The sequence below is a fragment of the Nothobranchius furzeri genome, chromosome 4, assembly GCF_043380555.1.
Source record: "Nothobranchius furzeri strain GRZ-AD chromosome 4, NfurGRZ-RIMD1, whole genome shotgun sequence".
NCBI lineage: Eukaryota > Metazoa > Chordata > Actinopteri > Cyprinodontiformes > Nothobranchiidae > Nothobranchius > Nothobranchius furzeri.
The window spans coordinates 8,122,858-8,150,221 of NC_091744.1; the positions used below are offsets into that span (position 1 = coordinate 8,122,858).

At 45.1% G+C, this 27,364-nt stretch overlaps 1 protein-coding gene across 1 annotated transcript in view; it reads left to right on the plus strand.

The window, feature by feature from the left end:
• The window catches only part of LOC107390064 (FERM and PDZ domain-containing protein 1), an 86,100-nt gene that overhangs the window by 31,999 nt on the left and 26,737 nt on the right, over window positions 1-27,364 (plus strand). The window contains exons 3-8 of the mRNA XM_015966566.3: window positions 9,134-9,256; window positions 9,430-9,593; window positions 22,193-22,295; window positions 22,398-22,443; window positions 25,297-25,401; window positions 27,315-27,364. The exon at window positions 27,315-27,364 is cut by the window's right edge and continues 46 nt beyond it. Coding sequence (XP_015822052.1) covers window positions 9,138-9,256; window positions 9,430-9,593; window positions 22,193-22,295; window positions 22,398-22,443; window positions 25,297-25,401; window positions 27,315-27,364 — 587 coding nt within the window. The 5' untranslated portion in view covers window positions 9,134-9,137. The remainder of the gene's footprint in view (window positions 1-9,133; window positions 9,257-9,429; window positions 9,594-22,192; window positions 22,296-22,397; window positions 22,444-25,296; window positions 25,402-27,314) is intronic.

Here is a 27,364-nt window from a genome sequence, read left to right on the forward strand (position 1 = left end):
AAGTCATGAATGCTACAGGTGCTGGCCAGTAAATTAGAATATCATCAAAAGGTTGAAAATATTTCAGTAATTCCATTCAAAACGTGAAACTTGTACATTATATTCATGCAATGCACACAGACCAATGTATTTCCGATGTTTATTACGTTTAATTTTGATATTTATAGGTGACAACCAATGAAAACATCAAATCTGGTATCTCAGAAAATTAGAATATTCTAAAGGCCAATGAAAAAATGTTTGTTTCTCTAATGTTGGCCAACTGAAAAGAATGAACATGAAAAGAATGTGCATGTATAGCACTCAATACTTAGTCGGGGCTCCTTTTGCCTCAATAACTGCAGTAATGCGGCGTGGCATGGACCCGATCAGTCTGTGGCACTGCTCAGGTGTTATGAGAGCCCAGGTTGCTCTGATAGTCGTCTTCAGCTCCTCTGCATTGTTGGGTCTAGCGTATTGCATCCTCCGCTTCACAATACCCCATAGATTTTCTATGGGGTTAAGGTCAGGCGAGTTTGCTGGCCAATCAAGGACAGGGATACCATGGTCCTTGAACCAGGTGCTGGTGGTTTTGGCACTGTGTGCAGGTGCCAAGTCCTGTTGAAAGGTGAAGTCTGCATCCCCATAAAGTTGGTCAGCAGCAGGAAGCATGAAGTGCTCTAAAACTTCCTGGTAGACGGCTGCATTGACCCTGGACCTCAGGAAACAGAGTGGGCCAACACCGGCAGATGACATGGCACCCCACACCATCACTGACGGTGGAAACTTTACACTGGACCTCATGCAACGTGGATTCTGTGCTTCTCCGCTCTTCCTCCAGACTCTGGGTCCTTGATTTCCAAAGGAAATGCAGAACTTGCTTTCATCAGAAAACATAACTTTGGACCACTCAGCATCAGTCCAGTCCTTTTTGTCCTTGGCCCAAGCGAGACGCTTCTTGCGCTGTTTCTTGTTCAAGAGTGGCTTGACACACGGAATGCGACACCTGAATCCCATGTCTTTCATGAGTCTCCTCGTGGTGGTTCTTGAAGCGCTGACTCCAGCTGCAGTCCACTCTTTGTGGATCTCCCCCACATTTTTGAATGGGTTTGTCGTCACAATTCTCTGCAGGGTGCGGTTATCCCTAGAGCTTGTACACTTTTTTCTACCACATTTTTTCCGTCCCTTCGCCTGTCTGTTAATGTGCTTGGACACAGAGCTCTGCGAACAGCCAGCTTCTTTAGCAATCACCTTTTGTGTCTTGCCCTCCTTGTGCAAGGTGTCAATGATTGTCTTTTGGACAGCTGTTAAGTCAGAAGTCTTCCCCATGATTGTGGTGCCTTCAAAACAAGACTGAGGGACCTTTTAAAGGCCTTTGCAGGTGTTTTGAGTAAATCAGCTGATTAGAGTGGCAGCAGGTGTCTTCTATATTCAGCCTTTTCAGAATATTCAAATTTTTTGAGATACCAAATTTGGAGTTTTCATTAGTTGTCACTTATGAATATCAAATTTAAATGTAATGAACATTGGAAATACATTGGTCTGTGTGCATTGCATGAATATAATGTACAAGTTTCACGTTTTGAATGGAATTACTGAAATATTTTCAACCTTTTGATGATATTCTAATTTACTGGCCAGCACCTGTATATCTGAATGTGCTTGATTAGGATTTCGACAAACCTACTGTCACAGAAAAAGTGGTTTCAGATCATATCTGAAACCATATAAATGTGTCAGAAAAGTATCTACATATAGCAGTGTAGTAAACAATGTTTTACTCAACTATAATTTATATTTACATTTATATATATGTTTTGTTTATCTGCATTTTTAAGGTGATATGCATTTTAGGTTTGTGTCTTTGCTCAGGATCTATAACATCATATGACACCAGTCTAGGGTTTCTAGCTGCTCTATTATTACACCTGCTCAGAAAATAAGCTGACATTTATTTTCTTGATCTGTGATCTTGAATGCTGCGGTTGCAGAATAAGAAGTGCTTTGCTGTGAGGGCTTATTTGATTTGCAGTGCTTGTACTTGATGTGTTTATTCAATCACAGCTGCTTTAGAGTAAATGTATGTATGGAGTAAGAAGAAACTTTTTTATGTGATTGTGTATTCTGTCTTAAAGACCAAGTTCACTGAGAAACAATTTTTTACTTATTGTCTTTGAAAAAGATCCAACACTTTTGAGTTTAACATGCAGGCTGAATGTGAAAATGTTCTTCTGCACCTATTTCCTGCATGGAAAATAGACGGAAAAACGCTCGGTTCAGAAAAGCCTGACAGTTCTATGTCACACTGTCTCCTAACATTTATGTACTCGCCTATCTTAACTCGCGACGGGGAAGGCTGTTGTTGGTTTAGCGTCCAGGATACAGAGAACGTTTCAGCTAATAGAAGCTAACTGTTAGCATTAGCAACTCCAAAACAGCAGAACTCTTTCAGGCTTGTGTTATTTGTGGACAAAACGACATCAATGTTGCAAAGCAGACAGTCAGTGGTAGAGTTGCATTGCTGTTAGCCAATCAGAGATGAGATGTTCAAAAATCAGGAAATAAGACTCCTGCTGGCTTTGTCTCAACTCTTATCATGGCTCACTTCTAGTTCTTTAAACAAGTGAACAGGAACTTTTTCCCCCATGCATTCATTCCTACTAAAGACTACTGCAAATATCAATAGCCACGTTGCTATTAGCCAATCAGAGGCAAGATGTCTGAATATCAGGAAATAAGACCCAAATCCTGCCGTCTACCGCTACTTTCTCCTTTGGCTGACTTCTGCGCCCTGAAACAGGAGCATATGCACTTCTTTTCCTCAGAGAACAACTTACAAGGCATTCATTCCTGCTAGACCACTGCAAATGCAAATTTGTTCTCTCCCTAAATAATAAAAACCATCATTTCAAAACTGCATTTCGTGCTTACTTGTGTTATCTTTGACTAATGGTTAAATGTGTTTGATGAACAGAAACGTTTTGTGTGACAAACAAGCAAAAGAATAAGAAATCAGGAAGGGGACAAATAGTTTTCCCACCACTGTAGCTATACCATGTTAGAAATTTGTTAATAGGCATGGAAAAAATGTTTAAAGTTAGATTATTTTGCAGATTAGCTCTTGTAGATTTAAGTGCCTTAAACAAGCCTATTTTCTCCATTTGTGAGGTCACAAACAGAGAAAAGCGTGGCTCAACTTCAAACATCTCACAGACATTGGAGCTTGTCAGCTTAATGACCCTTCTTACACCTACATCACCAGATCACGTGGGTCTACAATGTTGGACAGCAAAAGCATATTAAACAAAAACAAATGAAGCAACTCAGAATTTTTTGTTTTTTGCAACATTTAGCATGGCTTCAACTAGTTCAATCCCAGTTCAGTTATCGAAAGAAGTAGCACACCTAGGTGGGTCAGCAGTGAATTACGGTAGTTTTGAAAGAGGAGGAAAGTGACAACAAAAGTTGGGTTTTGCCAGTTTAGCTTGGCTTCTACTGGTTCAAGCCCAGTACACTTGTGGGAAGGTTAAGCACACCTAGATGGGGCTCATTGAGAGTGGTTGATTGACAGGGCTTGTACTTGATGTGTTTATTACAAAAGTTGCATGTTAGCTTTTGAACATTAGCTTGCGTTCTCTCTGCTGCTGTTTACCGACGTAAGCAAGTTGCAGATTGACAGAATTCACCCTGTTCAAACCATTTTACTGTGAAATCAACTAAATAAAAGCGATAAAAGGCTACAAACTGTTGTTTTGACAAGCTTCAACAGAGTTTAAATGTGTGTAAACAGTCTTTCTACCATCCATAATAGCTAAGTGGGCAGTCCCATGAACGGCATGATGTCACATGCAAAGGGTGAATAGCAGCCTGTGCGGAGATTCGGTGGGCGTGGACATCTTCAGCTTATTTTCTTATAGTAGCAGAGCCCTGAAACAGCTCATTCTGGAAGGTACTGAAATTTTCAAGAATAAACTATTGAAATTGCTTCCAGTTAAATGAATTGTGTGTATCGACCATAAAACTGTTATAACTTTAGAAGTCATTTGTCTCCTATAAAATCTAGTGGTTCATGAGATGTTTAGCTAACAAGGAAATGAAGGTAATATTATTCATTCTATAATGTAAATTATTTACGTTTGCACTTTGGCAGCAGGTGATAACTGATGTTTATATAACTGGAATGATTTTTATTCAGGATGAATGGATAGATGGATGATGCCAACAAAAATATGAAAATGCACAATTGTATCAAAAAACATGACAAATAAACAAAAAGAAAGACATATGAATTACATAATCAATACATATTTTTTGTAGTAAATATAACATTTCTGTAGCTTTGATATAATGAAAGGTTATCCCTCATTTTGCACAAATAAAAATAAAAACAATGGGAATGGTGTATAATTGGCTAAATGTCTACTTCAGTCAGTGGGTCTTAGGGACGATTGTAAGCTGATCCATCATTAGCTAAAACCATTACAGTGGCCCATTACCAAAACCCTACAGACCCCAAACTGGTCCGTGTCCATTACACATCTCCCACCAGCCTTTTAACTGTCCTCTGTGACATCCCTCCGCTTCGCAGCTGGGAGACGTTTGAAGGAAAAAGCATCAATATTAGAGACGATATCGCATCAATCGCCTCATAAATCAGACTAATAGCCGATCAGACTGCACGAGTGACATCATCACTGGTCCCTATTTGTGTTTGTCACACAAACTGGATGCTTTCAAAAGAGAGAAATAATGTGATTTATGGAGCTTATAGAATTTTTAATATTTTTAAAAATATTTTTTATTACTTTCAAGTTATTTAAAAGGAAATAAATAAAATTTAAAGATCTAAAATATCTGTTGCAAGTTTAATTTCACGTCTCTTTACTTTATATTTGACACCCTTCTTGTCCAGAGTTAAATAATTAATGTTGTGGTTTTAAATTTCATGTGTTTGTCGTCTGTGGTTGTGTTTAGATAAGTCTTTGACCGGGGAAGGATGTGGGGGATTTTTATTTGGTTTTATATAAAATAGGTTTTTTGTGATTTTATACACATATGATTTTTATTTTGTTAAGCTATCATCCTCAGCAAATTTTATTCTGGACAAAGAGTTAAATGAGATTTTTGCCATTTTGATATTTTCTGCTGCTGTGACTGTGCTGTTTTACTTTTCTAGGAGCCCAACAATGTTTTCCAGATTGGAAAAAATCTTACATTTTTGAGAAAGCAGCCAAAACATCAATTTGAAAATTCGTGACAACATAGCCCCACCGCATGCACACCTCTCCCCTACCGACCTCTTTGTTGTCTTTACTCAAGCATAATCTCCATACTCACACCAAAGCCTACAGTACTCTAGTGCACTTGGTGGAAGTGCATGTAAAGCTTTGAGTAAACAGGTGTGCAAATTACTGTAAAAGTGGGACAGTGAGCATTGTGTCATTAAAATGCACCACAGCATTGTATCTCGTGACTCCCAAATGGGGAAGTTGGTCGCCGTTTGTGCTACTTTGTTGCTTAAAGAGATAATGTGTAGTTTAAACAGTTAATCTCTGGAAACATCCATCAAAATCTTGTTAAAAAAGAATGAAATGATGCCCAGTTGTAGAAAAATATTGGCGACTTCGTAAAATATAACCATAACAATTAGGTCTAAAACATGGGAGCGGGTCTAATTCTCTGGGCGACGCCATATTCGACGCCATGTTTTCTTTCTGTGAGAGCTATTGAGGGGCACAAGAAGTGGAAGTGCGAGAATAGGGAGCCCAAGTCACTTCCGCATCATGGATCCCCAGAAGAACGAAAAAATGAATGCAAGTCAACGGGGCTAAAAATGCTATTTTCTAATTCTGCTTGTTTTGTGCCATGGATTTCAGATATGATGTTCGTGAATTTTTGAGGCACATTTTGATACCAAGAACACGCTTATTTTATAACGGGGAGGAACGATATTTTAGGTTTTGTGGGAAAATAAGTCCAGGACTACAAATGCACTTCACCAAAGTGATGTTATTGAACCAGACACGGAGAAAACTGTGAGAAAATGGCTGTAAGTTCAGCAAACTTCCCACAGGAGGAAAGAACCACCATAAAACTAGTCATTTGGTAAGTAGCAGCTACGTTAGGGGAGAGGAGAAGTGGGTCACATATGCAACGTGCCAAATTCTAGTTTGTAGTCATGCTAATTACGAACAAGCTGATAAACCTCAAAGTACGTGACAGGCGTGGTTGAAACGCCCATCATTACTTTTCTTTTAAATTGCAGTACAACATATGTGCGATCCAGGGTGTAAGCAAAGCGGACTTGAAAGTAACGTTTTTAGCCCCGTTGACTTGCATTCCTTTTTTTCGTTCTTCCAGGGACCCATGATGTATACCAACATACCAACCACTGTATATTTTATATCTCTTATTTTATTGTTTACTTTATTCATTGGTTAAATATGTATATACGCATTATACACACACTCACATGCACACACGTAGAAAAATAAAAAATAAAATACTTAGCACACACATTTAGGAATGTGTATACCTTACATACTATATATATATATATTATTACTTAGATTAGCCATTTTTATATTTTGCTTGTTTTTACGTTGTTGTATTTTGCACAACTGTTGCTGTGAAGCTCGCACACAAGAATTTCACTTGCATGTACTGTACCAGTGTACCTGCACATGTGAAGTGACAATAAAAGTGATTTGATTTGATTTGATGTGGAAGTGACTTATGGGCCATTCCCATCTGTACCGGGTTGGCCCGGGCCGGGTAGCCCCAGTCGGCCCCAGCCTGGCCCGGTTGATTCCACACATCCTTGTCTTAAGCCCATGTGGGCTGATTCTACCCACCAATCAGAGGCTTGCTCTAATGGAAGGTGTGAATTTGCTGTCAGCAGTGGGTGTGTTGGCCCTGGTCGGCCTGAAGCAGACCCCCTCGAGAAGAGGGCTGAGAATGAGCCTTGGTTGGCCCGGAAAAATACCAGGCCACCCAGATATGTAAACAACCTACGCTACCCAGCCCGGGCCGACCCGGTACAGATGGGAATGGCCCATAAGGCTCCCGATTGGGACCATCGACATAAATATACTGGACATCTCCTTTCCATAGGCTCCAATATCACGTTTTTGAGGCCAAATGGGAGGTGGCCACCACCGCCATTTTGACCGTGTCACAGGTTCCGTCAAGCCAGAGATGGAGCTGAGGGTGGGGCTGTAAGGCTGCGATCAACTGACGACACCCGGTCGAACTAGCTACAAGCTAACCCTGGCTAACCCAAAGCTAACGTGGAGGTGGGAGCTAAGCTAACAGAGGTAACAACCTAGCTACAACCGGAGTTAACTGTGCACAACACCAGAGCTTCTGAGTCAGAGATACGCCGGGCTGACCGCTGGGTAAAACCGGGTGGAACACAGAGGTCTCCAAGACCTCCACAAACCGGCAGCCGCACAGCAGACAAGCGCCACTGCGATCTGAGCTGCGCAGAGCTGCCGCTGGGGAGAACCGGGTGGAAAGGTTTCCATCCCAGAGCTCCACAAGCCGTCAGCCCGTGCATCAAACAGAAGCCGCGATCAGACAGAGATGAGCCGAGCTGCGGGGAGACCCAGCCGGCATTCCGCGCGTCAAACAGAAGCCGCGATCTGACAGGAAAGGGAGGGGAAGGGGAGAACCGGGTGGAAAACAGCGGTCTCCCGAGAACTCCACAAGCCGATAGTCGGAACCCAGCTCCACCAACATGTTATATTTCAACCCATTTTCTAAAATGCAGCATTATGTTAAATGCACTGGGTTTTACCCTATTACATTTAAATTTCATGGTTAAACAGTACATGTTAAAATCTAAGCTCAGCTCGGCAGTGACCTAAAATACATAAATATAATTTTACTTACCGAAAAAAATGAAGTGGAGACTCCTTGGACGCTCTATTAGTGTAATTAATGCCACAGCAAGTCATTTTGTCCAACAATTGCACAAATAATATCCAAACAAGAATACACAAACACAGACACTCAAAATGCCGGAGCAGTTTCCAGGCCAGACCGAGGCTCTACTGAGGCCTTTCCCCGGAGCTAGCTCTGTGGTCACGTGGGTCTGAGGCGGCGGTCACGTGTGTCGGATGCTCATTAATTATACAGAATTTTAGGCTTTTAATACACTTAAACAGAAGAGTGAGAAAAACATTCACCCCCCTCAGAGTTGTCATGAGTGTAAACTAGATAATTTAAACAAAAAACATGTTTTGGTACCAGGCTGTAAACATGTTTATTTCTGCTGTGAAATTGGTATTTTTAACATGGGAGTCAATGAGGATTTGCTCGCTTCTGACACCAACCCCCAGCGGATGAGGGTGGAACTGCAATTTATTTCATTTCTGGGTTTGCCTCAATTTTAGAGTTGCATTGTGGGGGCTTGATTGGGACTGAACCCCTTAACGCTGAAGGTCAGGGCATTGTCTCCTGCATTGTGGCTCTGTTGCAGCGCCACACAGAGGCTTGGAGCAGCTACTGCAACATTTTGGAGACATTTTCATTATTTTCATATGGATGATAAATAAGGATGTCCGATATGATTGGTCTAACACTAATGTTGGACGATATTGGCATTCAAATAATATATCAGTAAACATGGGATGCACGGATAATGTTTGAAGCCTATGCATGATAGGAGATACGTGATGTTAGCACCTTAAATTGTATAGTTTATCTTTTTTCATTATCGGGAGGGGCTGCATATATTGGTTTCTGAAATAAAGAGTTAGATAACGCTGAATATTAGTAAAAAGCCTATATCAAGCATACCAAATTAAAAAAATCTGTTTTTGGTTTCCAATGCCTTTTAAAGGTAATATAAATGCATTATAGTCTTCCATATCAGACAGGACCGAGCTGGTTGTGTTGCATCTTTCATCCAGAGGGTACAGATTTTTTTTTCATCGGTCTAAGTTTACTTAGGAGGCTTTAGCTAAACTTTGTCATCGTTCCAACCAGCAGGCGTTTTAACTCAGCCTCTCTGTTCCAGGTAGAAACTTTTGCTTTCATTTTTTTATATTTAGGAACAAATCTGGAAAGCTCTCCTGTCTTGTTTTCATTGTTTTGCTCCGGATGAGAATAAGTTATCTCAGTAAATCATGTGTCTCTGGATCTCTGGTAGGTAAATGGAGCTCCAGGACCGAAGCCGCTCTCCATCTCGCAGAACCAGCCGAGTGGAGCAGGTGGTGGGGCGATGGCTGAGACGGTCCAGAGACTTGGGCAGCAGGTCTCACTCCTTAAACAGGTGATCTGATCACGTATTAAGTCATCTCACATGAAGCAATTGTGACAGTTGTCCAGATTTTTCCTCTTACTTAGATTTTGTTTTGTTCATGTGAATAATTTATAGAGAAAAACAATATTTGTAAAGCACAGCTGTAGAGCACAAATCCTGTAGTAAAATGTTGTTCTCTTTAGAGATCGTGTTGCAGCCGACGGGAAACCAGCGGAGTCCAGCTGCTCTGATCAGAGGAATTACCCATTCCGGTTCAACGTTCAGATCCAAAGAGACCCAAACTTCACCTCCCATGGTCTCACTCTTTCATCTCAGATCCCCATCCTGGTGCAGGAGGTCAGCTCGGGTAGGACAAGTCTCACATGTAGCATTAATAATGAAAGTGTGTTTATGTGAGCATTCCTAAAAATTATACAGCACATGTGACCAGTGACATTTTAGTTTTAGAGCTGACATTCTCAGTGCACTGGGCTCTGATTGATGACTCTTATAGATCCAAGGTCATGAATCTCCAGCAGAAAAAAAGATGGAACGATGCTCTATGCTGGTTGGGAATGAGTCCTGCGAAGGAATTAAAGTTTATTATCCTGTCATGATTGGCTGTTGGATGGAGCGAGAGATGAAGGGTGTAGACCCACTGCTCCTCCTCCTCCAAAGGAGTCAGTTGAGGTGTTTACCTCCCTCAGGAGTAATTTGCTGGGGATGTCCCACTAGGAGAAGGTCCCGTGGCAGAACCAGAACTCACTGGAGGGTTTACTTGTCCTCTTTTGTTTGGGAACATCTTGGAGTGATAAAAAGGAAACATCTGGGCTTCCTTCCTGGATATGCTACCTCTGCAGCCCAACCTTGGATAAGGAGAAGCTCAGCTTGTTCAACCTGACACCCGTTACTCCTGCCAGCACAACATTTTCTTCACTTCAGTAGTGATCCTCATCAGAACCTCTGACCCGTGAATGTTGTGAGTTTTCTGGCTCTGAAGCACAAAGGAAGTCAATTTTTACTTGTTTCTGCACAAAATTAAAGCCTTATTCATATGGATAATCTCTATATTAGACGTCTCCGGCTTGTTGTGGTTAGGGTCACCAGCTAAACCCGTTACCCGAATCCGACATGCAGCAGGTCAGTCATGACACTGTGAGTGTGTTTGCAGAAGGAGATATTTTTCCTTCCGTTTTAACTTTCGTCATCAGTGCAGTTGACTTCATTTGCATGAAGTATCACTCGTCAGCAAATTAAAGGGTGAGATCGTGCCAGGCTGCTGCAGACCTCAGGTCACTAGGAACGGACACAAGAGAAACCCCCAAAGGAGGCTGTTCCTGCATGCTGATGCTGCAGAGATGCACAGAAAATTACATTAACAAAGGAAGTGCAGAGTGGGGAGAGGGAGAGAGGGTGCGCGTGTGTTTCAGACACAGGAAGTTAAGTAAAGTCTTTTACTATTTCATATTTTGGATCATTTGTTAGATATTCACTCATTAGTGATCCCAACAAGGTTGTTCGTGAAGACACTTTTGTTTATTTGTGGAGTTTTCTGGAATCAAAAGTTGCTTAAAAACCCAAGTTCAACGAGAAACCATTTTTTACTTATTTTTAAATATGATCGCTCACTTTGAGTTTCACATGCAGGCTTAATGTGAAAACAGTCTTTTACCCCTATTTCCTGCATTAGCTGTTGATAAAAAAAATTGACGGGGAATGCTTGGATTAGAAGAGCCAGTTAGATCTACGTCACACTGAAAATTAGGATTCATGGAGTCACCCATTTTGCCTCGCGATGAGGCAGAGAATGTCTCTGCTAGTAGAAGCTAACCGTTAGTGTTCCAGAGCTTTTGGTGCATTTGATTTGTCAGAAATGCCCCCCACCCACCCACCCCCACACACACACACCCAAAGTCAGACCTCCGAGTCGGAAACTCAGAAGAATTTCAGGACTCCGACCTCGACATCCATGGTAGCGCTCCGTATCAACAACAGTAACATTCATGAGCTTGTGTAAAACCAATGTTACATGTAGTGCTTGCAACTGTAAGTTGAACACGCTAAAAGTTTTGCTTGCATGTTGAATGTAGCTACAGCTTAAAACTATGTTATTAAGAGGAATCTACAAACAATGGCTATTTGGAGGAGTGTGTCGCCCTGTTGGAATCCTGACTTCTTCGGCTACGGTAATCAGAACCAGGGGTTGCATGACTTAATTTTTTTTAAAGTCGACTGTCAAGTAATGAAAATCGAGTGGACTTTAACTAGTCGTTGATGACATTGTACACCTGAAGCGGCGCGCGGGGGGTGGGGGGTGGGGGTCGGTTGGTTAGCTGGATTTTTTTTGACGGTTAAAATTGCGCCCACATTTTCAAAGTTAAACACATTTTTTAACAACGGTAGTTTCTGCTTCAGCCCTCTTCCCCCTCCTGCGCAGCAGCCACAAACTCACTGATGCGCCTGCAGCCTCTCAGAGTTCCTGCTGCTCTAAACATTCAAATAATTATTTCATTTTCTGTCCCTCACTTCTGATTACCTTCAATGGTGTCTGATTGCTGCAACCAGCAGGTACAAAAACTAACTTGTTTTATCTGACTATTTTTCTGTCCTGTCTGTTTATTATTGTGGCAATACGAGCGTGGTCTATGACCTGTTGACGCCAAGTATGGCAATTGTACCTACTCGGGTGCAATTATTTCGAAAAACTATTAACCTCGGGCATGCTCCGGACGACGTATAGTCGTCATTACCATAATCGGAGTAGCCAATTGTTACCAACAACGCCACCTTGGGAATTTCGCCCAAGGAAATAATTAAAGCACGTAGATTCGTTCCACTTAATTGAGACAGCAGACGTGGGCCAGAAGTTACAATCGACGGAGAGTTAACTAAACGCAGTTTACTGTAAGTTTAAATAAACAAAGAGGTTAAACAATAGGGTCTAAACCAGTGGTTCCCAACCTTTTTCCCAAGGGACCCCGTTTTTTACCAGTAAAATTTTTGACGACCCCCTCCCATTCTCTCTTCCAGTACAAACATTAAGAAATGATAAAAATGTTCAAGCACATTTTAATATGCTTTGATTTAATAGATAACAGTAATAGTAGGCTCCAGTACAGAACAAAGTCATTAACAAAACCAAACACAGCATAATGTGCTTAACAGTTTGTGTTACTTTTCTGAACACATTGTTTCTTGTAAACACTGATAAATCAATCATTCATTTCAATAAACATTTGACACATAAAAAATATACTGAGCAAAATGTACTTAAATGTGTATATTACTGTTTATACTAGATTATTTACCGTAAACGCTGTGATTAATCAACCAGTCCTATCTTTAATGAACTTTTGACACTTGAAAATAAAACAGTGAGCTGAGCAAAATGTTCTTAAAAGTGTGTTACTCTTTCTGTACTAATTATTTCCTGTCTTAATATCAGTAAACTTTTCACTCATGAAAAAAGTGAGCAAAATGTAGGCTATAAACAAGTAATAAATGAAGTTTTAACCCCTTAAAGTGGAGAGGTCCTGGCGACCCATTGAGAGGCTTTGGCGCCCCCTTGTGGGGATCGGGACCCCGAGGTTAGGAACCACTGGTCTAAACAATAGCTCTCAATTAGTTAAACCTTTAACCAAACAAAAGTGTACAGGCTGTATTTACCAGACAAGTGTGTCTTACCAGCAGGACTGAGGCTAGTGATGGAGGCAGGTGACTCGGGGCAGAGAAGCCCCAACCAGCAAAAACAATAGAGAAAATAAAAAGAATTAACCCCCGGCAGTGAGCATTCATACCAATGTGAGAACCCAGCACCACCACACTCGCACACGGGACCGCCACCTCCAAGGCCACACTCCACACCTCCTGCCTCAGCCTGCACAAAGAAAACAAGATTAAAAACTATATAAAATCTGTACAATAGGAATTAGGTGTTCTTCCTCCTGGACTCCAGCCACGAGCCAGGGGAACTTCCTCCAACCAGCTAATTTAAAACAAAGTAAACGAAGCGAAACAAAACAGCAGCGCCTCTGGCCAGACCACGGAGGAATCTAAAAGGACAAGGAAGAGGTAGAAATTACCAAACTAACAAATGGCCAAGTGTGGAGACGGCGCAGCACACACCTACCGGTCCTCCTACTGATGACGCCTGAGCAGAAGGGAACTCCCTGCCCGGCAGCAACAGGGATTGAATCTATCCCTGGTTTTACAAAGAGCTGATGTTAAGATTGTTTGACTCACAGGTTATCTACCTGCAGAAGGTACGTACCGTTTACCAATGCTTTGTCTACCAAAGGCGAGCAATGACGTCACACTCAACACTGATACAAATGCCCAAGCTGCAGAGTGCACAACACAGTCTGAGACACAGTAGCCCTAGTGCTAAACAGAGTAGCCATCCAGGTACATACCACAGTTGGAGCAGAGCCGATCACACCAAAAACGCAGCCTGAGGACACGGGCTGGCAACACCAAGATGTAGCAGTATACTGAGACCAGCTGTTTCCTGAACCTACTTCCTCGCCGGAGGAGCTCCCCTTTTATAGCAGCAGCGCCCTCCTATGTACGGAGGGCGTACTGCTCTCGACTAATAAAATTGGAGCAGGTATTTCGTACTGCTACATTATCTTCCTGCATCTTCTCTCAATCTTAAAGAAAAACTGCTACGTGGCTTCATATATATTCACCTTATGAGTTACCTTTGAACTGCAGTTCTAAAAGATCTACCGACCGCAAAAACAGCGGTGTGCGCGCTGACCGCACCGGTAAGGTGCGTCACCGGAGGACAAGGTGATGCGCCCCGCTCCACAGCAGCGAAACGCATCAGGCACAAATTAAAGACAGAAAACATAAAAGGATATGAGCCGACATGAACGATCGCGTGTTAAATTTGTTTTTGAGGTGGCGACACCTGATTTGATAACGTTACTGTGGCCGTGCTCAGGACGCAGATGTCTGGAGCGCAATAACGATCAGAGCTTTGCATGCGCAAGCTGGTTAAGGTTAGGATGGGGGTGAGGGGAAGGTTAAATTGTAATAGGGTAAAGGTCACAATTTGGTCAAATGTCCGTTTTACGGCGGGTGTCAGATACCGACGCTCTGGCACAGCGCGTCGCCTCCCGACGCGCAGGAGCTCGTCACCTGCTGCATTATCAGAGGACTGCATCTTGCCGGTCATTATCACGTGACAGTGACTAGTCGATGACAGGCATAAAAAGTCACTACAGAGCGGTGAGGTCGACTAGTCGACTAGTTCATACAACCCCAAATCAGAACGCAATTAATTTGGGTGTGAAGCCATTCCCAGTTCCGACTTCCGAGGTAAATCGAAAGCACCATTTGTTCCCACAGAGATCAGAGATGCCTGCCATTGTGGTGGGAAAAAAACATGTGAACTTGCTGTAACATTTTATTTGAAAGAAATGACTGAAAAAAAAATCCTCAAAAGAAGAGAAGTGAACATTTTTTAACAAATCTAAATGTACTTTGGTCTAGTTGCATCGTTAGTGCTGCAAGAAGACCTCATATTTCTGTCTAACAAAAGCCTTAGCTATAGTTGATTATTTACGTATTTTTTAACAGACTAAACGTTTCTGTAAAGTTGACGTGATTCTGACCCCCCAAAGGTCCAGGAGCAGAATTACAAACCCTTTTATTATCTTGTCACCATCTGTTTCTACCAGTCTCACACTCGCACGCACACACGCACACACACACACACACACACACACACACACACACACACACACACCATTGGCCTGGGCGAGTCTTGGCTCAGCTTTCCGTCTGAGAGCATCTTGACAGTGAAATATGAATCATTTAGTGTTCTGACGGATCGGTGTCGCCTCCATCTGCTCATGCTGTTTTATTTTAAATAAATGTCTTTCGTCACATTTAAATAACTCTGAATCAGAGAGACACGTGATGCTTCTAGTTGCAGAAACACATTGTTGGAGGGTATTGATTCAAATGGATGATGGATGGAGGCCTTAATGAAGATGTATTTAGTGTTCAGGAACAGAAACTCACAACTGCACTTCCTCCTCTTCATCAGTTCAATCTGCAGTAAAATCTTCTTGGTTCAGCAGACAGCGTTTTCAGCGAGAGAACAACTGATTTTAATCCATTTACAACTGAAACAACAGAGAAAATCTATGTGAGCAACCTTGCATTTCTTTAGGTTTGGATCCATGGCTGCAGAGCTGAGGATGAGGAAGAGGAAGCCACACAAGGCTCTGGAAACCAAACTGGAACATATTGTCTCTGTTGTATTTATTTAAAAAATTATCCCAACTTTAACAAAGCAGGGATGAGTACGCTGTGGCTCAGGAGGAAGACTCACCGTTTGATTGGGGATTTAAATTCCAGCGTTCCCCACCACTGTCCTCAGGCAAGACATCGTCTTTTTAGGTCAAAATGATTCACTGATTAGAGTTAAGCTGATTAACACTGACTTATTTAATAATAATGATGAAAAATATCTAATTTAAAGGGGACAAAGAGTCTAAACCAACATTTTCTTGTTTGTGAATAAAGACAGCTTGGGTGGTCAAAAGTAGCATGCCAGAAAGTCAAAGCCGCATGTGAACTACTTTGTATGTAAATTAGAAAGTTTAGAAATACTAGAGAAAAACTTCTTTTCTGAGAAACCTCTCATAAAAACGTCACAATGGGGAGCCCTTCCTCCTCCAATCTGCAGTCCCCAGTGTCTGAGGCCTTCTGGTTTAAACCAACCAACCAGGAAGCAGCTCATTAGCATATTCATGTCCTGGCCAAGTGGGAGGGGTAAACAGCTCTTTTCACTGCAAGGCTGTTCTATTTCGTCTAGTCTTAGCCCTTAAGCGAGCTGCTATTGGAAGGGTGATCTCAGCATCAGCCAATCATGAAGAGCTTAAATGTACGCCCACCACGTGGGCACCCCTTGTGGGTTATATAAGTGGAGCGACTCCACTGTTCGCCTCCGTTTTCTCTTCACGCCAAGCTTAAGAGCTTCTTTTAAGAGCAATTATACAAGAAAAATCTACTCACCGACCATGTCCAGCGACGCCAGGACCTGCCCGGCCTGCCAGACGGGCTCCATCTCCAGCGGCGACCTGCACGCCAAGTGTGAGGTCTGTCTCGGGGCTCACAACGCTGGCCTGGCCTTGACCCCCAGGCCTTGTGCCCGTTTTGTACCGCTCTGCCCGTGGCTGAAAAGGTCCGCCGGGTCGAGTACTTCACCCCCTCCACCGACGAGGAAATTCCGGTGGCTGGCACGTACTCGCTGGACAAGGCGTTACGGTTCTTCAACGTCGGCCAGGAGCCGGCTGGCTCCTACCGATTGGACGATGTCATCGACAGCGAGGAGTACGACGAAGCTGGCTTCCATAGCCCTTCCCTCCTGTACAACACGGAGGTCGACTACGAGGCTGGCTGCCATAGCCCTTTTTCCCTCCAGTACAACACGGAGGTCGACGAGCCTCGTGAGGAGCACGACGAGGCTGGCTGCTGCAGCCATTATTCCCTCCTGTACAGCAAGGAGGTCGACGAGCCTCGTGAGGAGCACGACGAGGCTGGCTGCCGCAGCCATTATTCCCTCCTGTACAGCAAGGAGGTCGACGAGCCTCGTGAGGAGCACGACGAGGCTGGCTGCCGCAGCCATTATTCCCTCCTGTACAACACGGAGGTCGACGAGCCTCGTGAGGAGCACGACGAGGCTGGCTGCCATAGCCCTTTTTCCCTCCTGTACAACACGGAGGTCGACGAGCCTCGTGAGGAGCACGACGAGGCTGGCTGCCGCAGCCATTATTCCCTCCTGTACAACACGGAGGTCGACGAGCCTCGCTCAGCGGGTCCTTCTGCCCCAGTGGTTTCTCGCTCCTCCCTGCCAGCAGTTAGAGCACTGCTCCAGGAGCTGCCCGCCATCATCTCCGCGGCTGCGACCCGCAGGTGGCTAGCCGTTCCAGAACCGGCTCCCCTGAGGCGGATGAATTGGCGGGAATTTTTGGGGCAACACAGACGCGCCGTCCAGACCCCGTCTGGCCGCACTTCCCCACTGCCATGAGCTGCTGGTCCGCCGCCTTCTCCGAGCCTGCCAGGCTCGAGGCGCCAATTTCCACATATGCGCCCATTACCAAGGTCGAGGGCTTCTCCGACCAGGGCTGGCCATCCGTTCCTCCACTGGAGCCGGACTTGGCCTCGCTGTGTGGCGTCAAGAACCACCTCACTGGACCGCGAGCAGTTCCCACTAAGCATGACCAGCTGCTGAGGCGGCTCGCCGATCGCGCACACCAGTGCGCCTTCCAGACCAGCGCTGCAGGAAATAACATCGCCTTCTCGCCTTTGGCGTTTCCAAAATGGTGGAGGAGCTTGACTCTCCTGTCGAGTCAAAAACCATCATTACTAAAACTGCTGATGCCATCCTCAATCTGTGCGCTGCTGTACTCACCGGTTCTGCTCGCATTGCTGCCTGGCAGACCCTTATCCAGCGGCCTTGTGGCTCATGGCCCTGCCCTCCATTCCTGAACACCTGCACAGAGAGATGCTGGAAGGCCACATCACCTCTGACGTTCTGTTTGGTCCCCATCTTACGAGCGTCATCTAGAGGGCTCAGCAGCTGAACTTTCAGCCACGGTGCGAGACCTGGTCCACTCTCGGTCAGCCTGCACTCCAGCCGTTCCCCCAGAGGATGGGACGAACGGCGCGGAAACTCCATGCGCCCAGCTGCACGGCCCGCCCCGCGGAGCCGGCCTCCCGCTGAGGCGGGACCAGGGAGTTGGCGGCCAACGGTTCCGAACGAGCCAGCAGACACAGCCTTGGCAGTCACAGGAACCTCGCCGAAAACAACCACGAAAACGACTCGTTGGGGGGAATATGTGTGCTTATGGCTGCAATGTTAACTCTGTGAATTATTTTGGTTTTGAAATAAAAACCCAAAAAACGTCACATCGAGAGCACAATCCTACAGTCCTCTGCAGAACCTTCTGCCGAATCCTCACACATGATGTTCCCCGCACCAAGCACTGCAGCACATCTGCATGTTCACACAGTCGGACTCGGTCATGTTACACGGGTAGCTGTAAGGGTGCGCTCCATTTGCGCACCGCCCCCAGCCTACGGCCAGGCCCGACTCATCCCGCTTCCCCCACAACTTTGGGTGGGACGGGATGTCATGGCGCTGTCGCGACCACGCGCAAAGCGCGCACATTGCGCGGCTCCATCCGCTGGCACTTTGACGTTCCCGTGCACGGGCCCGGCTCCCACTCGTCCTTCATGGACTCCACGCTCTGCGGTGCGGATCAGCCTCTTCCAGCTGTTTCACACTTGCTCTTTCGAGCACAGCCCTCCATGGGTCGCTCCCAGTTCTCTGGTACGAGCGACGGCGGTAAGGGCGCGAAACCAATCCTCAGACGTTGCTCACGTGACCTCGAGCACACGTCCGCTGTCGGAACGCGCGCACGAATGCCTCCCTTTCGGCTACTCGCTAGCCCAGCACACTTTCTCCAAATGTCCAGAGACCGCGCTGCAGCCACTGCGCACGGCGGAAACGAGGGTTTTATTTTACCGAGACGATCTGCTCCGATGCGCCCGGTCCGAGGACGGGGCATCAGTGCAAACCAGGAGGTTAACAGAGCATCTGTCAACCCTGGGGTTTTCTATAAACTGGGGGAAGAACTCTGTTCTTCCATCCCAGTCGATTATGTTTCTCGGGGGGGAGCTGAACGCCTCTCTAATGAGAGCACGTTCGTCGCCGGTGAGAGCGGCAGATCTCACCATGGTGATCTCCCGCGTGCAACCCCGCGAGATCGTGAGAGCCCTGTTAGTCATGAGACTTCTGGGCATGGTGGCTGCAGCCCACTCGGTGGTGCTGCTGGGGTTGTTGCACTCGAGGCGCCTGCAAAGTTGGTTCATCTGCCTCCGGGTACACCCGATACGTCAGAAGAGACGTATGTTGAGGGTTCCCCCCTCAGTGGGCGGGGACCTCGCTCACTGGGGGAATCCCTGCATCCCCTCACACGGGATTCCCATCGGACGTCCTGCGTCACACGTATCTGTGTTTACGGATGCGTCACTGTCTGGGGTGGAGGGCACGTGCTTGTTACGCGGCAGATCGCTGGCCCTCCCACACGCACGAGCACATAAATGTGTTGGAGCTTATGACAATGAGGAATGTGTTCATGCACTTCGCTGCCCTTCTCGATGGCCGTCATGTCGAAGTTCACACAGACAACCAGGTGGCGGCAGCCTGCATAAATCGCCAAGGGGGAGTTCGATCCCCCCCTCTATTGCGCATAGCCACAGATTTACTGTGTTGGGCACATGTCCACCTGCTGTGCCACCTACATTCCGGGGATCCTGAATGTAGCGGCAGACATCCTGTCGAGAGGGGGTCCCCGCGACTCCGACTGGCGTCTGCATCCCGCGCTGATATCACAGATTTGGATAAGGTTCGGGGAACCGTGTGGATCTGTTCACGGCTCGCGAAAACGCTCAGTGTCGCCTGTGGTTTTCCCTGAGTCTCCGGGACCAAACCTCACTCGGAGCGGACGCCTTCTCACACCAGCCCGGGCTTCGAACGCTCCTTTATGCGTTTCCACCAGTCCCTCTGATTCCCCTTCTCCTGGACCGAGTTCGGTCAGAACAGCTCTCGGTAATTCTGGTGGCTCCCAGACGCTTGTCCGCGTCATGGCTTCCGGACCAGCAAGCGCTACTGTCCGGCTCCCCGTGGAGACTCCCGCGAAGGGAGGACGCCCCTCCCCGGGCGGATGGGATAATCAGACATCCTCCGGAAATAAGCCATCGGCTGTGGGTCTGGCCGATGAGCGGTTTCGATTAGGGGTTTCTGGGCTGCCGCATGATGTGGTCATCGCGATTCAGAGTGCGCGGGCGCCCTCTACCATTGCATCTTACGCTGCTAAATGGGCAGCTTTCCAGAACTGGGGCACAGAGCGGAATGTTCAAGCGCTCTCCTGCCAGCTGGTGGATGTCCTATCGTTTCTGCAGATACGGACGGACAGGGGCCTCGTATTCAGCACTATTAAAACATATGCTGCAGCTATCTCATCCTGTCACCAGGGTTTTGGTGATAGATCTGTTTTCAATCATCCCCTCACAAAACGTTTTCTAAAAGGTGTCAGAAGGAACAGACCTGTGTCCCGTCCGCTAATTCCCCAGTGGGATCTAACGGTGGTTCTGCGTGGCTTATCTGAAGCCCCATTTGAGCCCTTGGACCAGGTCTCACTCAAGTTCCTGTCACTTACAACTGCCTTGCTGCTGGCACTGGCATCAGTCACGAGAGTGAGCGACCAAACCGCCCTCTCAGTGGCTCCCGCATGCCTCAGGATCCGGAAAGATGGCGGGTCTGCTGTTTTATGCCCCAACCCAGCCTTTGTGCCCAAAAAACATTAATACTTCCTTCAAATCCAGGTCAATTTCATTGGCTGGACTTTTTCCTCCTCCCCATAATTCTGAGGAGAAGGCGGCTTCCCATCTTCTCTGCCCAGTGCGCGCGCTCGCACGATATGTGTCACGCACTTCAGGGATTCGCCGCTCACAAATCATGTTTGTGCACTACAGGGAGTCTTCCCTTGGGCAAGCGCTGTTGGCCCAGCGCCTTTGACTCTGGCTATGTGACGCCATTTCACTCGCTTACACATCATTGGGGCTGGATCCTCCTGAGACACTCAGGGCTCACTCAGCCAGAGGGATTTCCTCTTCTGTGGCGCCCCACAGTGGTGGGTCAATGGAAGTCATTTGTCAGGCTGCTTCATGGGCTTCACCCTGTTCCTTTACTCGTTCTTATTTACGAGATGTGTCTTCAGGATCCATCACTCGTTCAGTGCTTGGACCTCAGCAGGCTGAGTGAACGCATTATGGCACCTCATCGGCCCTGCTTGAATGAATTTCATCCTCTTGTGGATGATATATTTTAGTGGTGGCCCCACTCTTCTCTCTGGCTGCCTCAGCCTTTTAAGCCCTGGGCTGAGGCTGAGCGACCCCCACTAAAAGGAGACATGTTGGGTGTGTCCATTGGTTGAGCTAACCAGTGTGGCGTAAACCCATCCAGCTGCGCTTTATTCCAATAGCAGCTCGCTTAAGGGCTAAGACTAGACGAAATAGAACGTTGGTTACGTATTGTAACCCCAGATTCTATGAGTCTAGTCGCAGCCCTTAAGCCACTTGGCCACACTGGTTCTGTTAGGACTAAGAGCCATCGGAGGCGAACAGTGGAGTCGCTCCACTTATATAACCCACAAGGGGTGCCCACGTGGTGGGCGTACATTTAAGCTCTTCATGATTGGCTGATGCTGAGATCACCCTTCCAATAGCAGCTCGCTTAAGGGCTGCGGCTAGACTCATAGAATCTGGGGTTACAATACGTAACCAACGATTTAGGGGGTTTTAGAATGGCCTGTATCAGGGCTCCTGGGACAGATGAAAGCCAATAGAAAATTTCTTGAGCTTCTTAGAGATTCAAAGCAGTGTTTTAGATTGCTGATAAACTGCATTCTTTGTCCCCTATAATAAAATAGGCCCTCACCACCTGTAGATCCTCCACCAGAAGGCAGTAGACGTATAGGGCTGGATGCAGGTTTCTGATGAAGGTACTAATCCTGATGGATCCTGAAGAGTTATCAACAAAGCATGAAACCAATCAAGAAAGAAAGTGGTCCTCAAGTCCAAAAAAAAAAATAATTTCAATAAACCTCTAAAAAGTTAGAAAAAAAAAACATGACTCAAGGCTTAACTACAAATCAGAACGCCGAACAAACAGAAGAAATTTTTGTTTTTCTGTGGAATCACTTCCTCTGTGTTTGATGAGAAGCTCTTCAGAGAGCAGGAGGAAAAATTATTCATTAGTGTCAGATGAAAGGAAATCTGTAGAATCCGAGCTGCCGTCTGTCAGTGGTGCTCGTGCGCAGTGTGAGCGCGCTCTGATTGAACAGCCACAGGCGTGACAACACCAGGATGTTTTTGTGTGTCCAGGTGGTCCTGCAGATGGTCGGCTCGTCCCTGGAGACCAGCTCGTGAAGATCAATAACGTCTCTGTCGATGACCTGACCCCAGAGCAGGCCGTTGAAATAATCAGGTGCACACACGCACACACACATTAATAATACTCCAGGAAATGTCTGAAATTAATATGCTTATTCTGAGTCTGGCCCAAGCTGCCTTCCTTTCTGTTTTTCAGGGAGTGTCACGATACGTTGACCATGACGGTCATCAGAATAATGCAGGTGAGCCTTCTGTGTTTAATTCCTCTTCACAAAATAATACTCACTAGTTACAACATATTTCATTTCACCCTGGTTTTATTTTCTTTCTGTGTTTGTGTGTGAAATATCAATGAAGACAAAAATCTCCTCATATCGAGTGAGAACGCCTTCACCGACGGCTGTTTATTGACTGCAGGGTGACAACACCTACCGATAAGAACAGAGCAGAATAAAACAGGATGCAATTAAAAGCAGATGAAATTTAAAGGGGCCATATCATGGAAAACCCACTTCTTTGAGCTTTTTGCCATGTGATATTATTTTTTTTATGGGAAATAAAAACCCAAACCCATTTTTGGCTGCATTCATGTATTTTCCTGTTTCAGCTGCAAATTTTGAGTTTTACTTTGAAAATCCTGTAAAGCTTAAATGGAAACTAGTCTTGTCATCAAGCGCTGCTCCCCTCCTGGGAGCTAGTCTCTGGCCTGAAACCTGTCTCCTCTGGCCACCACAGGCTTATGCGACTTGTCATGTAGCAGACTTGGTAGTCCAGAGGTTAGAGTGCTGGGCTGCTGTGTAGCTTTGTGCAGTTTTGCATCCCGGTCTGAGCAATAACTTTTGTCTTCCTTTTTACTCTGCAGTGTGGTGTTTTCAATCCTTTATTGGTAAATTGTTTAAAGTATAAGGACCAATATGTTTTTTTTTTTACTTTCTTTGTTTATGTAGCCAGTGTGAGTCCATGTGACATGAGCAGAGTAAATCAACTAAAATGCTGCTTGGAAACGAACAAATCCAAAAACCAGATTAATCAATAAAACTAAAAATATAAAAACGTGAAATCTGCTTCAACTCCCTAAATAAATTACTCCATACACCACCGGGAAACGAACCCGGGTCAGCACATGACAAAACTGAGACAGCAGACAGACACCTTAACCACCAGACCATAAGTAATATAACAACAGACTTGCCTGAGACACTGTGCTAGGCATGTTTTGTTGGAGTGGTGTAAAGAATGGGTCATTTACGTCTTACTTATGAACCATAAAATGTGAGATTCCATAGAAATATGAAATATCAATCTGATGGATCTTTGAATATTTTAACCAGAAGATCGGGACTTTTTATTGCAGGGATTAAGCGACACTTCGTATTAACTCCAAGGAAAGAGAGAGAGTCAGGTTTAAAATAGTTAAGAAATTTATTTCTACACAATTTAAACAAGACTAACTTAAACACTCTGTGTACTGATGGAACTAAGGTGGAGTGAGACGTGAAATGAACAATGGTGTGTGTGTGTGGAATTTTATTCAGAACCAGCGGATCCGGAGAAGCAGTTAGTTCTGAGTGGGAGTGAGTGTTTCGCTCTAAACTTTAGTAGGAGATTTATAGCACACATGAAACGCCATCTGTCAGTCTATACCCAGGGGAAGCCTCCGTTAGATCCAGAATGCAGAGGTCCTCTTGGACCCTCTTTGGTACCGAAGCCGGTAGAAAAGCAGCGGTGCCGACCAAACCAGTCTTAGAATGCTTCCAGGTCACGACAGGCTATCACTGGCGTCTCCGAGACCCTGAAGGCGTCTTTTATTCTGAAGGAACCTTTGCGGTCGGGTGTAACTTGCAACAGATTTTATCCAGCTTGTCGAGGTTCTTTTGGCTGAAGAGGAAGTCCGGATGGCCTGTCCGAGACTTCTCTAGAACTCTTTGAACTAAAGAAAAGGTGGCGTGGAATATTTTTCATAATTGTCATATTTTGGTTTACTGGTGAATCCGAATTTGACATGCAAAAGAGGGTTTATACAAACACCACAGATAACCACGCCTCGCCCCAGAAACGAAGGTTCTGATTGGATCAGACAAAAGGAAATGTGTCGTGTGGCTTTAGCATTACGTGTCATTAGTGTCTAGTGCAAATGTCCAGGATTATAATTACTTGTAAAATACTACTGATCACAGGATTATAATATCAAGTAATAACATTGTCACTTTGCCGTTGCGCACCGCCAAATATTCAGAAAATCCTAGAGGAAACCCCGCTACAATAAAAACTAATTAAACTAAGCCTGGAATTTAGGACACATGAATTAAGGTAACAAAGTGGATCTTCACACCTCTACAGAGCATCCGAGCCACATTTCTTAAGCGTATTTCTGTTAAGACGCCTGAGAGCTAGTCTGTGTGTGTGTGTGTGTGTGTGTGTGTGTGTGTGTGTGTGTGTGTGTGTGTGTGTGTGTGTGTGTGTGTGTGTGTGTGTGTGTGTGTGTGTACACATGCATACATATGTGTGTGTGTGTGTATACATGCATACATATGTGTGTGTGTGTGTGTATACATGCATACATATGTGTGTGTGTGTGTGTATACATGCATACATATGTGTGTGTGTGTTACTGTTCTCCTTCATAGTAAACCGGTCTAAAGTGTAGTTTGTGCCATTTCGTTTCTGTTCAGAGTTTTCATTCGGGAATTTAAATCGCTGCGATCAGCAGAAATATTTATCAAGATGGAGGAGCCTGTCGGCTCCAGGAGAGAGCGATTCAACGGTTCTTTGTATTTTATCATCGTTAGCTTTGAGGACACCCAGAACAATTCCCCTCATAGCTCCAGACCTGCAGCTCCATCAGAGAAAACCTTTTATCATAATAACCCCCTCTGAGGTGAACGTGTGAATCTCTCCCTGCCTGTAACAGATTCATGCATTAAGGTGATTTGTTTATTAATGCCTCTTCTTCCTCTGTGATTCTCATCATCAGCTGTGCTGATGGAAGCACCTTCACCCAGTTGATTCATCACTCCCTCCTCCAGGAAATCATTAGTAAGATTTAAGGAATCTGTAACAAACTGCTTTTTTAAAAACCTGCTTGTTCGTCTCAGGGCCCAAAGTCATCTTTCATCACGCCTGAGAAAAGAGCCAAACTCCGCTCCAATCCTGTCAAAGTTCATTTTGCTGAGGAGGTAGAAGTCAACGGACATTCTCAGGTACATTTAACTCTGATCACCGGGAGAGTAGGACGCTTCTGAGGATAGCCTCTTCACGTTTAGGTGAAGAACATGACACCAACTTTACCTTTTGTGACAAAAAGTAATATTTAATTATTGTTTCCATGTAAAGGTTAATATTTATCATCTTTCTTGATATCCTCCTTCTAAACAGCCTTTGTTCAGAGAAATGGAGTTTCTGTTCTACAGGCCTGATGAGCTAATATGGATGACAGATATCATTGTTTATCAATGAGCCATGATGCTCATATAAATGAGTCTGAAACTGTGTTACTAAGTGTTCCCTCTCTTGTGTGACTCACTCGCTTTTAACTCGCCTCTTTTAGAAAATGTCGCCAGTTTGCCACAACGCTGAGCCGGCATTAGGGAGCCTTAGGTCATTTATAAGTGAACAGACTGTGGAGTTTATGTGGTGCAATTGTGTCCGTTTGCAGTGTAAAGGGGGTATGGGGGCAGTCTCTGTTCTGCCATGAACTTCCATTTAACTTGGACATAACTTGCATTTTATTGTGATCAGAGTAAAGTTTTATTGACAAGCTGCTCCTGAAGGAATCTGTCCTCCACAATTCCTGTGCAGTCTCGGGTGATCTGACCTACCGCTTTAATGGAAAGAAGCTCCTGGAGCGCTGCATCGCTCCAGTTTATCATCTCAGCTGGTTCTGTTTATTGGCCCAACAACTGGCAGATCACAAATTTATCAAACAGTAACCCCTGACTGTGAAGCGGCGGGTCTTAGACGCATTCTGGAAATGTATATTGTCACCCAAGGGGTGGCAGATTACCAGGGTAATGTTCACTCAGTGATCTGACCTACCGCTTTAATGGAAAGAAGCTCCTGGAGCGCTGCATCGCTCCAGTTCATCATCTCAGTATAGCTGCTGGCCGGAGCTCGACAGGAACTCCACACGTGTTGTGTCAAGGCGTGACATGCATTCACAAGTTTGGTGTTGCGGTAAAAGCTGCAAAATTTCTGTAGCGTCATGCTGTGCGCTCATAAGACACACCGTGGCGACAGTGATACGATGATTTGCCAACATGGTGTATCTTCTAAAAAGGATTACTTTCTCTCTCCTCTCTGCTGGGTGAATCAAGTCATTTTAATGCTCAAACACACGGATTGGTCTGTCCAGGATCAAAGCAACGGTTGGACTTGGTGGAACTTTTAAAGTTCTTTCCAAAAACTGAGAGTTTTATTTGTGACCAAGTCAGCCGATTAGGTTGGACTTTTATCATAAACCGATGTGATTGGCCCAACAACTGGCAGATCACAAATTTATTGTTGCTGTAATTAATCTTTGAATTTTAACTCATACAGCTACTACAGACTTATGATATTACAGCATTGTCTCATATTCCATGCGCTTCCTGGAGTTTCCACCCTGCCTTTGGATGTAAAATCAGCTGGTCAAGGAAAACCACAGAGGCTGAAGTGCCCATTACTAAAGACGGAGAGAACACGGATCGATATCTGCTCCATTCTCCAGCCATAATGCCGATGATTACAGGACGATAAACATTGAATTATAGGGCGGAAAAGTGGGGCGAAACGGAGCGAGAGTACGCTGATGGGAGGAGAGGCTGAACCAGAAGAGTTCTCTAAACTTGATTTCTCTGCATTTGAAGTTCAACACACACTGGCCCCGATGTCAACAAACAAAAAAGGCTTTCATAAAACCACAGGAGAAAAGAGAAAAATCTAAGTCACCACAGAAGAAGAAGCTGCATAGGCAGAAACAGGCCAGAGGATGGGATGAAAACACAAAGACAACTATCTGTGTTTCACTTTTAACTTCAGATTATATCAAGAGGATAAAAATGTGATAAAATCCAATAATTCTGCCTGTCAGAAGACTCAGATCTAAACCCTCTCTGATCTGCTCTCTGGGTTTCAGGGGAACTCGTTGCTCTTCCTGCCCAACGTGTTGAAGGTTTATCTGGAGAA